The 12,457-nt window shown below is 40.5% G+C and overlaps 1 protein-coding gene across 2 annotated transcripts in view; it reads left to right on the top strand.

The window, feature by feature from the left end:
* The window catches only part of mlpha (melanophilin a), a 16,639-nt gene extending 5,735 nt beyond the window's left edge, over window positions 1-10,904 (top strand). For both annotated transcript variants that reach the window (XM_068730006.1, XM_068730003.1), the window contains exons 3-15: window positions 1,895-2,116; window positions 2,266-2,378; window positions 2,728-2,772; window positions 5,416-5,474; window positions 5,563-5,652; window positions 5,730-5,829; window positions 6,705-6,898; window positions 7,214-7,294; window positions 7,377-7,610; window positions 10,015-10,176; window positions 10,346-10,402; window positions 10,627-10,669; window positions 10,762-10,904. In XM_068730006.1, the coding sequence (XP_068586107.1) occupies window positions 1,895-2,116; window positions 2,266-2,378; window positions 2,728-2,772; window positions 5,416-5,474; window positions 5,563-5,652; window positions 5,730-5,829; window positions 6,705-6,898; window positions 7,214-7,294; window positions 7,377-7,610; window positions 10,015-10,176; window positions 10,346-10,402; window positions 10,627-10,669; window positions 10,762-10,802 (1,441 nt within the window). In that variant the 3' untranslated portion in view covers window positions 10,803-10,904. The remainder of the gene's footprint in view (window positions 1-1,894; window positions 2,117-2,265; window positions 2,379-2,727; window positions 2,773-5,415; window positions 5,475-5,562; window positions 5,653-5,729; window positions 5,830-6,704; window positions 6,899-7,213; window positions 7,295-7,376; window positions 7,611-10,014; window positions 10,177-10,345; window positions 10,403-10,626; window positions 10,670-10,761) is intronic.
* Window positions 10,905-12,457: the final 1,553 nt, after the last annotated feature.

Below are 12,457 nucleotides of genomic sequence, written 5' to 3'. Positions count from 1 at the left end.
GCAGGAGACAACAGGAAGCTCACAAAGACGCGCTGTGTTCCGCACTAAAGACCGCAACTCCCATCAGCCCCGGGGGCTAACTCAGAGACACAGACTCCCCTGTTGTAACCAGAGAGAGTTTAATGTGAACTATCTCTGGTTACAACAACAGGAAACACCGCGGAGTCACCGATCAATGACGACACCGTCAGCAACAAACGCAGCTTCTGTCCTCCGTCTGGAGAAAAACACTCCCTGTGATTCTGATCATCTCATTTCACTGAAATAATGAATAATAACAATAATAATAATAACTCCAATCTAATTCACATCATCTACTCTATCTGTTTATGGCCTCCACGTCAGGTTGACATTTCAAATGTAGATGTACTGTAGTTCTGGTAGTAGATGTACTGTAGTTCTGGTAGTAGATGTACTGTAGTTCTGGTAGTAGAAGTACTGTAGTTCTGGTTGTAGAAGTACTGTAGTTCTGGTAGTAGAAGTACTATAGCTCTGGTAGTAGAAGTACTGTAGTTCTGGTAGTAGATGTACTGTAGTTCTGGTAGTAGATGTACTGTAGTTCTGGTTGTAGAAGTACTGTAGTTCTGGTAGTAGAAGTACTGTAGTTCTGTTCGTAGAAGTACTGTAGTTCTGGTAGTAGAAGTACTGTAGTAGATGTACTGTAGTTCTGGTAGTAGAAGTACTGTAGTTCTGGTAGTAGATGTACTGTAGTTCTGGTAGTAGAAGTACTGTAGTAGATGTACTGTAGTTCTGGTAGTAGATGTACTGTAGTTCTGGTAGTAGAAGTACTGTAGTTCTGGTTGTAGAAGTACTGTAGTTCTGGTAGTAGAAGTACTGTAGTTCTGGTAGTAGATGTACTGTAGTTCTGGTAGTAGATGTACTGTAGTTCTGGTCGTAGAAGTACTGTAGTTCTGGTAGTAGATGTACTGTAGTTCTGGTAGTATATGTACTGTAGTAGATGTACTGTAGTTTTGGTAGTAGAAGTACTGTAGTTCTGGTAGTAGATGTACTGTAGTAGATGTACTGTAGTTCTGGTAGTAGAAGTACTGTAGTTCTGGTAGTAGATGTACTGTAGTTCTGGTAGTAGATGTACTGTAGTTCTGGTAGTAGAAGTACTGTAGTTCTGGTAGTAGATGTACTGTAGTTCTGGTAGTAGATGTACTGTAGTAGATGTACTGTAGTTCTGGTAGTAGATGTACTGTAGTTCTGGTAGTAGAAGTACTGTAGTTCTGGTAGTAGATGTACTGTAGTTCTGGTCGTAGAAGTACTGTAGTTCTGGTAGTAGATGTACTGTAGTTCTGGTAGTATATGTACTGTAGTAGATGTACTGTAGTTTTGGTAGTAGAAGTACTGTAGTTCTGGTAGTAGATGTACTGTAGTAGATGTACTGTAGTTCTGGTAGTAGAAGTACTGTAGTTCTGGTAGTAGATGTACTGTAGTTCTGGTAGTAGATGTACTGTAGTAGATGTACTGTAGTTCTGGTAGTAGATGTACTGTAGTTCTGGTAGTAGAAGTACTGTAGTTCTGGTAGTAGATGTACTGTAGTTCTGGTAGTAGAAGTACTGTAGTTCTGGTTGTAGATGTACTGTAGTTCTGGTAGTAGATGTACTGTAGTTCTGGTAGTAGATGTACTGTAGTTCTGGTAGTAGAAGTACTGTAGTTCTGGTAGTAGATGTACTGTAGTAGATGTACCATAGTACAGACAACGAACGCTGGTTTGTTATGATGTTGAATAAAACTTAAAATAGGATCGATCTCATGTAACGTGTATGTTTCTCTGATTTTCAATCCGACTGATGGACCTTTACATGTTGTTGTTCCACCTCTGGTTCATCCCTTCCTGTTGTAACATGTCGTGTTGCTCCTCCTCTGTCTCCTCTCTGCTGAATCGCAGTGACTTGAAGACTCAAATCCAGAAGGAAGACACAAAGCGAGAGCTGCTGGGTTCTCAGAGTCACCTGTCCGAGTCTCACTGCATCCGCTGCCTGCAGCCCTTTAAGTTCCTTGTCAACAGTAAACGTCAGTGTCTGGACTGCCACATGTACACCTGCAAGTCCTGCAGCCGCTACAACAAGAAGGAGCACGGCTGGGTGTGTGACAACTGCCGCATGACCAGGTGAGACACACACAGGTAGGTCCTGACAGCGCAGGTGAGGAACGTGTCCGTCTCAGAAACATCGCCTCAGGTCGGGTAGTAGATGTACTCCAGTGTGTACATGAGGTATTTGCTGTGTACTAATGAAGTATTTGCGTGTACTCCCGCAGGGTGCTGAAGATCGGTACTGTGGGTTGGTACCACGACAACGTCAGGAATCGCTTCAAGCGCTTCGGCAGCGCGAAGGTGATGAGGTCACTGTACAAGAGGCTGAACGGAGACGGTGAGTGTGACATCACATGTGGTCATCAGACTGTCAGCTGACCTCAGATCGGTCACACTCAGGCTGTTCAACACCAGCTGACTCCTTCATTCAAATGCCTTTTAAATGTTTATTACTTTGTAAATTATATGAAGAAAAAGGTGTAATGTTTTTAAAAATAAAATCTACATTTGGGTAAACAATATTTAATATCTAACGATGTTAAATAAGAAACAGCAGATATTCACTTATTCATTAGATACTTGTTTATTGTACTCTATTATTTATTTCTATATATTTGTGTAAATATTGAAACATGATTGATATAATAATATATAATATCATAAGACCTCTTGTGTTTCTTCTTCAGGTGGTCGTGATGACGACACTCAGAGTATGCCAGACGTCCGCAGCAGTGAGTCGTCGTCACGACATCGCCACGTCACCACGTCACGACATCACCACGTCACGACATCACCACGTCACCACATCACCACGTCACAACATCACCACGTCACCACATCACCACTTCACGACACGACATCACAACACGACATCACCACGTCACCACGTCACCACGTCACAACATCACCACGTCACCACGTCACGACATCACCACGTCACCACGTCACGACATCACCACGTCACCACGTCACCACGTCACGACATCACCACGTCACGACATCACCACGTCACCACGTCACAACGTCACAACATCACCACATCACCACATCACCACTTCACATCACAACACGACATCACCACGTCACCACGTCACAACGTCACCACGTCACAACATCACGACATCACCACGTCACCACTTCACATCACGACACGACATCACAACACGACATCACCACGTCACGACATCACCACGTCACCACGTCACGACATCACCACGTCACCACGTCACCACTTCACATCACGACACGACATCACAACACGACATCACCACGTCACCACGTCACTACATCACCACGTCACGACATCACCACGTCACAACGTCACGACATCACCACATCACCACATCACCACGTCACCACTTCACATCACGACACGACATCACAACACGACATCACCACGTCACCACTTCACATCACGACACAACATCACCACGTCACAACGTCACCACTTCACATCACGACACGACATCACAACACGACATCACCACGTCACCACGTCACAACGTCACAACATCACCACGTCACCATATCACCACTTCACATCACGACACAACATCACATCACAACATCACCACGTCACAACGTCACCACGTCACAACATCACCACGTCATCACGTCACGACATCACAACACGACATCACCACGTCACCATGTCACGACATCACCACGTCACCACGTCACAACATCACCACGTCACCACGTCACGACATCACCACGTCACCACGTCACGACATCTCGACATCACCACGTCACCACGTCACCACACCACGTCACCACGTCACCACGTCACGACATCTCGACATCACCACGTCACCACACCACGTCACCACGTCACGACATCACCACGTCACGACATCACCACGTCACCACGTCACAACATCACCACATCACCACATCACCACGTCACCACTTCACATCACGACACGACATCACAACACGACATCACCACGTCACCACTTCACATCACGACACAACATCACAACGTCACCACTTCACATCACGACACGACATCACAACACGACATCACCACGTCACAACGTCACAACATCACCACGTCACCATATCACCACTTCACATCACGACACAACATCACATCACAACATCACCACGTCACAACGTCACCACGTCACAACATCACCACGTCATCACGTCACGACATCACAACACGACATCACCACGTCAACATGTCACGACATCACCACGTCACCACGTCACAACATCACCACGTCACCACGTCACGACATCACCACGTCACGACATCTCGACGTCACCACGTCACCACGTCACGACATCTCGACATCACCACGTCACCACACCACGTCACCACGTCACGACATCACCACGTCACCACGTCACAACGTCACCACGTCACAACATCACGACATCACCACGTCACCACTTCACATCACGACACGACATCACAACACGGCATCACCACGTCACGACATCACAACGTCACGACATCACCATGTCACAACGTCACAACATCACCACGTCACCACGTCACGACATCACCACGTCACCACTTCACGACATCACAACACGACGTCACCACGTCACAACATCACCACGTCACCACGTCACGACATCACCACGTCACAACATCACAACACGACATCACCACGTCACCACGTCACGACATCACGACATCACCACGTCACGACATCACGACATCACCACGTCACCACTTCACATCACGACACGACATCACAACACGACATCACGACATCACCACGTCACGACATCACCACATCACCACGTCACGACATCACCACATCACCACGTCACGACATCACAACATCACCACGTCACGACATCACAACATCACCACGTCACCACGTCACAACATCACCACGTCACAACATCACAACGTCACGACATCACCATGTCACAACGTCACGACATCACCACGTCACGACACGACATCACCACGTCACATCACCACGTCACGACACGACATCACCATGTCACGACACAACATCACCACGTCACGACATCACCACGTCACAACGTCACGACATCACCACGTCACGACATCACCACGTCACAACGTCACGACATCACCACGTCACGACATCACAACGTCACGACATCACCAAGTCACCACGTCACGACATGACATGTGTATTTTAATCCAGACTTGTATTTGTACCTGTAGATGTGTATAATTGTTGTATTTGTACCTGTAGATGTGTATAATTGTTGTATTTGTACCTGTAGATGTGTATAATTGTTGTATTTCTACCTGTAGATGTGTATAATTGTTGTATTTCTACCTGTAGATGTGTATAATTGTTGTATTTGTACCTGTAGATGTGTATAATTGGTGTATTTCTACCTGTAGATGTGTATAATTGGTGTATTTCTACCTGTAGATGTGTATAACGGGATGGAGGACGACCACGGAGAAGCCGAGGTTCAGCGCTACAAAGTGGTAACATGAACCTAAAAATGAAAACATTCAGATTTTTGGATCAGACGTGAAGCTTCAGATTTGAAGCTCTTCCTTTCTTCTCCTTCAGATGAGGAAGAGCAAACGTCTGCTCTCTGTTCATCCGTTGGATTTCGACCCCGAAGAATATTTCCCGTATTCGCGGCGACCGTCTGTACAAGTACGACAACAACACGTTAATTATTACTATTAATATAGAATCATGTCAAAGAGCTTCTCTGTTGTTTTGTGGAGCAGATTCTGGAGGATCGAGGCTACAGGAACGATGTGGACTACGACGTGTACAACCACCGAGCGAACCGCAGGAAGAGTCTGGACCGATACGCCATGAGACCTGGTATGTGTACAAATACACACAGTACACACAGAGTATACATAAGAGCACACACATGTGGTTAAGACTGTGGGTACTTTAGCTCCCAGCAGGTCAGACTGAGTCTCTCACTGGTTTGTTGTGTGGCAAATGTGAGGTATAGGTGAGGTAAAGGTGAGGCAGGTGATAGCAATCATCAGGTAAAGGTGAGCCATTCTAAGGGGAAAACCAACAGGTGACTGTATTCACCTGTTGGTTTATACCTGTGTGTGGTTTACATGTGTACAGTGTGTTTACCTTTCTCTATACATGTGTGTGTTTACAGGTGTGTTTACAGGTGTGTGTATATACCTGTGTGTGTTTACCTGTCTCTATTCACCTGTGTGTGTGTGTGTGTGTGTGTGTGTATACCTGTCTCTATTTACCTGTGTGTGTGTGTGTGTGTGTGTGTGTGTGTGTGTATGTATATACCTGTCTCTATTTACCTGTGTGTTTACCTGTCTCTATTTACCTGTGTGTGTGTGTGTGTGTGTGTGTGTGTGTTTACCTGTGTGTGTTTACCTGTCTCTATTTACCTGTGTGTGTGTGTGTGTGTGTGTGTGTGTGTGTGTGTGTTTATGTTTATGTGTTTACCTGTGTGTGTGTGTGTGTGTGTGTGTGTGTGTGTGTGTTTATGTTTATGTGTTTACCTGTGTGTGTGTGTGTGTGTGTGTGTGTGTGTGTGTGTGTTTATGTTTATGTGTTTACCTGTGTGTGTGTGTGTGTGTGTGTGTGTGTGTGTGTGTGTGTGTGTGTGTGTGTGTGTTTACCTGTGTGTGTTTACCTGTGTGTGTGTGTGTGTGTGTGTGTGTGTGTTTACCTGTGTGTGTTTACCTGTGTGTGTTTACCTGTGTTGTCAGACGACAGTGGAGAGAGCCGGATGGTCCGGGCTCGTTCTCTGTCTAAGATCAGCTCCTCGGTGGCTCGGCAGCAGTACGTCGACACCTCTGATGAGGACGAGTTCCCGAGGTTCCCCCCCGTGTACCAGCAGCCCCCCCACCGCCGCAAGAACAGCAGAGCCTCGTCTCAGGAGAACCTGGGACAAGCCCCGCCCGTAAGGGAAAGCAGCCAATCACCGATCAGCGTCCGAGTGTGTCGTCGTCTCTTATTATCTGTTACATTTCAACTCAGAATCTGACAATCTTTGCTACGAAAACTAAAACTAAACCAATAGAAAGTCACAAAAACAGTTTTCACAATAAGATAGATAGATGATAGGTCTGGATTTATTTATTTTTCATGTAAAATATTCGGCACAATATAATCATGGAATTTATTTTCCATGATAAGTGGAAATATTGTATTCTCCAAAGTATAAACTGAGTGTTCATCAAACATCGGGATCATCTTCTTTGATCTTTTGAATTAGATGAACGAGCTGAACAAACGCATGTCGGCCATCGAGAGTCTGCTGAACCGCCTGGAGGAGAAGATGACGCCTGCTGACGAGGTGACACTTTAATCTGTGATGTTTGCATTTGATATTCTGGTATAATGTATTTTTTTATCAATAAATACATTTCCTCCGGCAGACGTTGACTCCGTCCGGTCACAACGAGGAGGAGAAGCTGAGGAGGAAGCTGAGCGAGCTGGCGGGGAACCTGAGCGATAAGGGAGCGTCGTCGGACGAAGAGGCCGGAAAGAAGACCTCCTCTGCGGGTAAAAGTGTGGCCGGCATCAGGGGCGGCCCGGTCCTGAACCTGGACTCTCTGAAGGACAAAGAACTGAGCTCATCCAGCGACGAGATGCCCACCGAGGCTCAGAAGGTAGGAGGGAGTTCAACTTCAGGGCGGAGTTTACAGCAAATGGGAACCTGGAGGTTTCAAAAAGACCTAAATGGAGACTAATGTATTCATTAGAGGCCTAGAATACGTTTTTAAATAGTTGATGTAAGTTCTTCTCCTGTTTGAGCGAGATGGATCTAATCTATCTGACACAACGTCAACTCTTCTGTGCATTTTGTAAACGTCCAGGGTCCCATTTGTGGTGCATGCTTCCATGTTAGGGCTCAGCTTCACCCCAAAACAACGTTTACAATCTGTACAATGTGTGAGCTGACGAATCAATTGAAAAGACTTTTTATTATGGAGTTCCACTCCACATGTCACGTAGTTACAAGAACATATGGATAAATGAGAGGAGATGATTGGTCACTATGATAAAGATTTGTTTTGTTAGACTCCTCACTAACTGGCTGCCTCCTGCGTTAGCTCGTAACCGTTCAGCAGGTTGTGGAAATGTGAAGGTCAGCAGCTACCTGCCTGGATCACACACGTCTTCTTCTGTGGTGTTTCACCACATCAGATTTAAACCAGGAGAAGAAGACACGAAGACGACGTCTACTATGGATTGAATATCTTATTCTGGATAATATTTTGTTCAAGTGTCCTGTTTGCATCAGTGTTCTTGAATCTAACATAAAGAAAGAAAAGTACTCAGTGGAGAATGCAGTTTGGTTGTTTGAAAGCGTCATTTTTAGGAGACAGGGTTCAGTTTTCGTCACACAAGTGGTTTATTGTCAAAAAGTAACAAAATACTCTCAGTAATACTCACTTCTGAAGCTGACAGTGACACATTGGCCCTCCTCTATCATTAAGAAATCGTTGCCCTCCAGACTCGACTGGACTCTGCCGCTCGTCCCGTTGCGTCCGGGCCGGTAGCTGCTGCAGGATCAGGTGTTGTTGTCCAGCTGTTAACATCTGTCCCTCTACATGGCTTTCAGAGATCGACTGCTGCCGCCCTCTGTGACCTCACCACTGAGGTCCTGAGAACCATTAATGCCACAGAAAACGCAATGGTCGAGTACGGCCTCTCAGAGCCGGTCGACAGAACCCACTTAGTAGGGACTGACGTTAAGCAGGCAGATGATGCTTTCAGGGAACTTGAGGAAAATGTAAGCTTCATGCACGAACTGCACGCCTCTTTTTGTGTGAAGGTCAAACTAAGCCGAAACCCCCCCGCCTCGTCTGAAGCATGAAGGAAATGTCTGGACTGGCTTTAAATCTCCCCGGCTGCTGTGTCTCCAACAGGGCTGGGTATCTGTGGAGCATACTGGGAGCATCTCATGAATATGATCAAACATCTCATGAATATGATCAAACATCTCATGAATATGATCAAACATCTCATGAATATGATAAAACATCTCATGAATATGATCAAACATCTTATAAATATGATAAAACATTCCATGGATATGATAAACATCTCATGAATATGGTAAACCATCTCATGACTATGATAAAACATCTCATAAATATGATAAAACATCTCATGAATATGATAAAACATCTCATGAATATGATCAAACATCTCATGAATATGATCAAACATCTCATGAATATGATAAAACATCTCATGAATATGATCAAACATCTCATAAATATGATAAAACATTCCATGGATATGATAAACATCTCATGAATATGGTAAACCATCTCATGACTATGATAAAACATCTCATAAATATGATAAAACATCTCATGAATATGATAAAACATCTCATAAATATGATAAAACATTCCATGGATATGATAAACATCTCATGAATATGGTAAACCATCTCATGACTATGATAAAACATTCCATGGATATGATAAACATCTCATGAATATGGTAAACCATCTCATGACTATGATAAAACATCTCATAAATATGATAAACGCATCTCATGAATATGATAAAACATCTCATGAATATGATAAACATCCCATGAATATGATGAAACATCTCATGAATATGATAAAACTATATGAAATATGAATTATTCATTCCATAAATATGAAGTCTTTATCTCATAAATAAAAAAGTTCAAATGAAAATAACCTTAAAAAATTGCAGAGTAAATTACAGAAACCATATCTTTCAAATAATGACTTAATAACTGTATAAAACGTTTTAATGAGGTTTAGATTAGGAGTCTTGTGATTGTTTAAATTTGCTCATAAATGTGTGAAAACTATAAAGTTATTATCTATTCTAGAAGAACTTATTTAGTAGTCATGATATCTCTATTTCATAGCTTAGATCTGATCCGTTATTAGATTAAAGATGAGGGTAAAGAACCTCAGTGAACCCAGTCTGAGTCCGTCAGCGATACTCGGCCCTGTTCTCGGTCTGGAGGTGTGTCTTAGCTCCGTCTCAGGTGTGGTCCTCGTGTTACCTGTGCAGGTGTACATGGCGGCCGGTCAGTCCTACGAGCTCGAGACGAAGCTGCGACGACTCGAAAAGGGCGCCAAGACTCGGTTCGGGGGGGCGACGGACTCGGAGCTGTCGGAGCTGGAGGACGTGGTGACTCGGACCGCCGCCCGAGTCCAGAGCGCCGAGAGCGAGGTGAGGAAAAATAAAAAGATCTTTTATATCTGACATGAAAGAATGACAGAAAAAATGAACAAACAGTCTGGACGAGTTGAACAAAGACACGCGCTGTAATTATGGGATGTTGCATCATTAATGTTAATGATAATATTAATACATTCATATTAATACATTTCTTGTGCAGGTGTCTGATATCGAGACTAAGATCGCGGCTCTGAACGCTGCCGGATCGAAGAAGAAGGTTCGTTTTTATTCATCGTGACAAAAAAGAATATTACTACTATTATAACTTCATTTAAAATATGAAGCCAAATATGCATTACATTATATATATATATTTTATATTTTTTTTAATTATATATATATTAGTTTTCATATATTTTCAAATTAAAAGAAAATTCTGTTACAGTTAAGCAAAGGTTGATTCATATTCATTGTTATATTTTGGTATTTTGTGATTTAAAGGTTTCTGGATCTCAGAGGAAAAAAGCAACCCAAGATTTCTCCAGTAAGTTTTTACATGACAGTTATGAATTATGATACTTTACTGAAGTCCTAACTTTAACACTAATAACTGATTGCTGTTGTTGTTGTTGACAGAGGGCAGTAACGGAGCTCAGTGGAAGTCAAACATGTTCTGAAGCGGAATCATCACATTCTTCTTTGTGTGATGAAGAGAAAATGTTTTAACAATAAATTCACCTTTTAGATTGTTTTTCTGTCAAATACTTAAAAAAACGTACTTAAAGTAAATAAATAAAATAGACAAAATGTTAATTAAACTTCACATTTTGTCTTTTTTATTTTGAACGTGAAATAGTTTGAACTTTGGATTTAATATTCATAATTAAATTATTATCAAACCAATATTGATCATTTTACACGAGACATTAATTAACTAAATGATTAAAAGTTCAAAGATTTATTTGTTTCTTAAACAATCAAATAAAAAAGATTTATTTTAAGTATTAACACCATAAAATAGATGAATTAAAATTGTACAATTCAGAATTACAAGTTTAGATAGAAAATAAATTTACAAAAATATTAAAGAAATATAATTTAACAAAAATACTTTAAAAATAGAAAAGCTCAATTCAGACTAAAATATATTTTGTATAATTACATTTGAAACCTAAAACATCTTGAAAAAATACTGAAATCTTTGAAAATTTAAAATAATTAAATTTTTTTAATCTTTTTGACAATATTAATAATTGATCTTTTACAACAACAAAGATGTGAAAATAAAATTACATTTCAGTAAAATAAATGGATGAAATTTAATTTGAATTACTGAAATAAATAAAGTTTTGTTTTGAAAAATGAAATCATAAAATACTTAAAGATATTTTACTCTGTTTCATTTTTAAATCTATTTAAAGTCGTCACCATTTAACTTCCATAGCTGTTAAAATTATCACATTATGTTTTCCTGATCACTTCTATATAATCAATAAAGTAGAAACACAATAGAATCACCTTTACTCGTGTTGATGGAGCGACTTCTGATTGTAAAATATTATTGATGAAAATGTTTAGTTTGAAAGGAAATACTGTATATTTATATATATATATATATATATATATATAAATAAATATATACTGTGTATATATATATATACTGTATATTTATATATATAAATATACAGTGTATATATATAGATATAAATATATATCTATATATATACATACAGTATATATATATATATATATATAAATATACAGTATATATATAGATATAAATATATCTATATATATATATATACATACAGTATATATATATATACTGTATATATATATATTTATATCTATATATATATACTGTATATATATATACAGTATATATATACATAGATACAGTATATACAGTATATATATATATATATATACTGTATATATATACTGTGTGTGTATATATATATATATATATATATATATATATATATATATATATATATATATATATATATATATATATATATATATATATATATACACACACATAAATACAGTATTGATGATTAAAAGTATTGATCTGTGTCATTGTTTGTCTTTCTGATCAATAAACTATAAAATAATCTCTGAGGATGAGTTATTGATCTTCTTACATATTTCATGAACTCATTAAGTTTTTATTACATTCATTAAAAATAAAATAACGTGAGGAACAAAGTATTTTAGACATTTTAATAATCGTCAGTTTTTATTTTGAACCTTAACTTCCTGTTAGTATCTAAACGCGTGTAGCTTGACAACGAACATCCGTCGCACCCCACCACAATAAGAGTCTCTT

This window comes from Cebidichthys violaceus, unplaced genomic scaffold, assembly GCF_023349555.1.
Source record: "Cebidichthys violaceus isolate CVI_PGR_0920_01 unplaced genomic scaffold, fCebVio1.0.p SCAF_103, whole genome shotgun sequence".
Lineage (NCBI taxonomy): Eukaryota > Metazoa > Chordata > Actinopteri > Perciformes > Stichaeidae > Cebidichthys > Cebidichthys violaceus.
The sequence above is the reverse complement of the archived record's forward strand: the minus strand, read 5'-3'. Positions and strand labels throughout refer to the sequence as shown.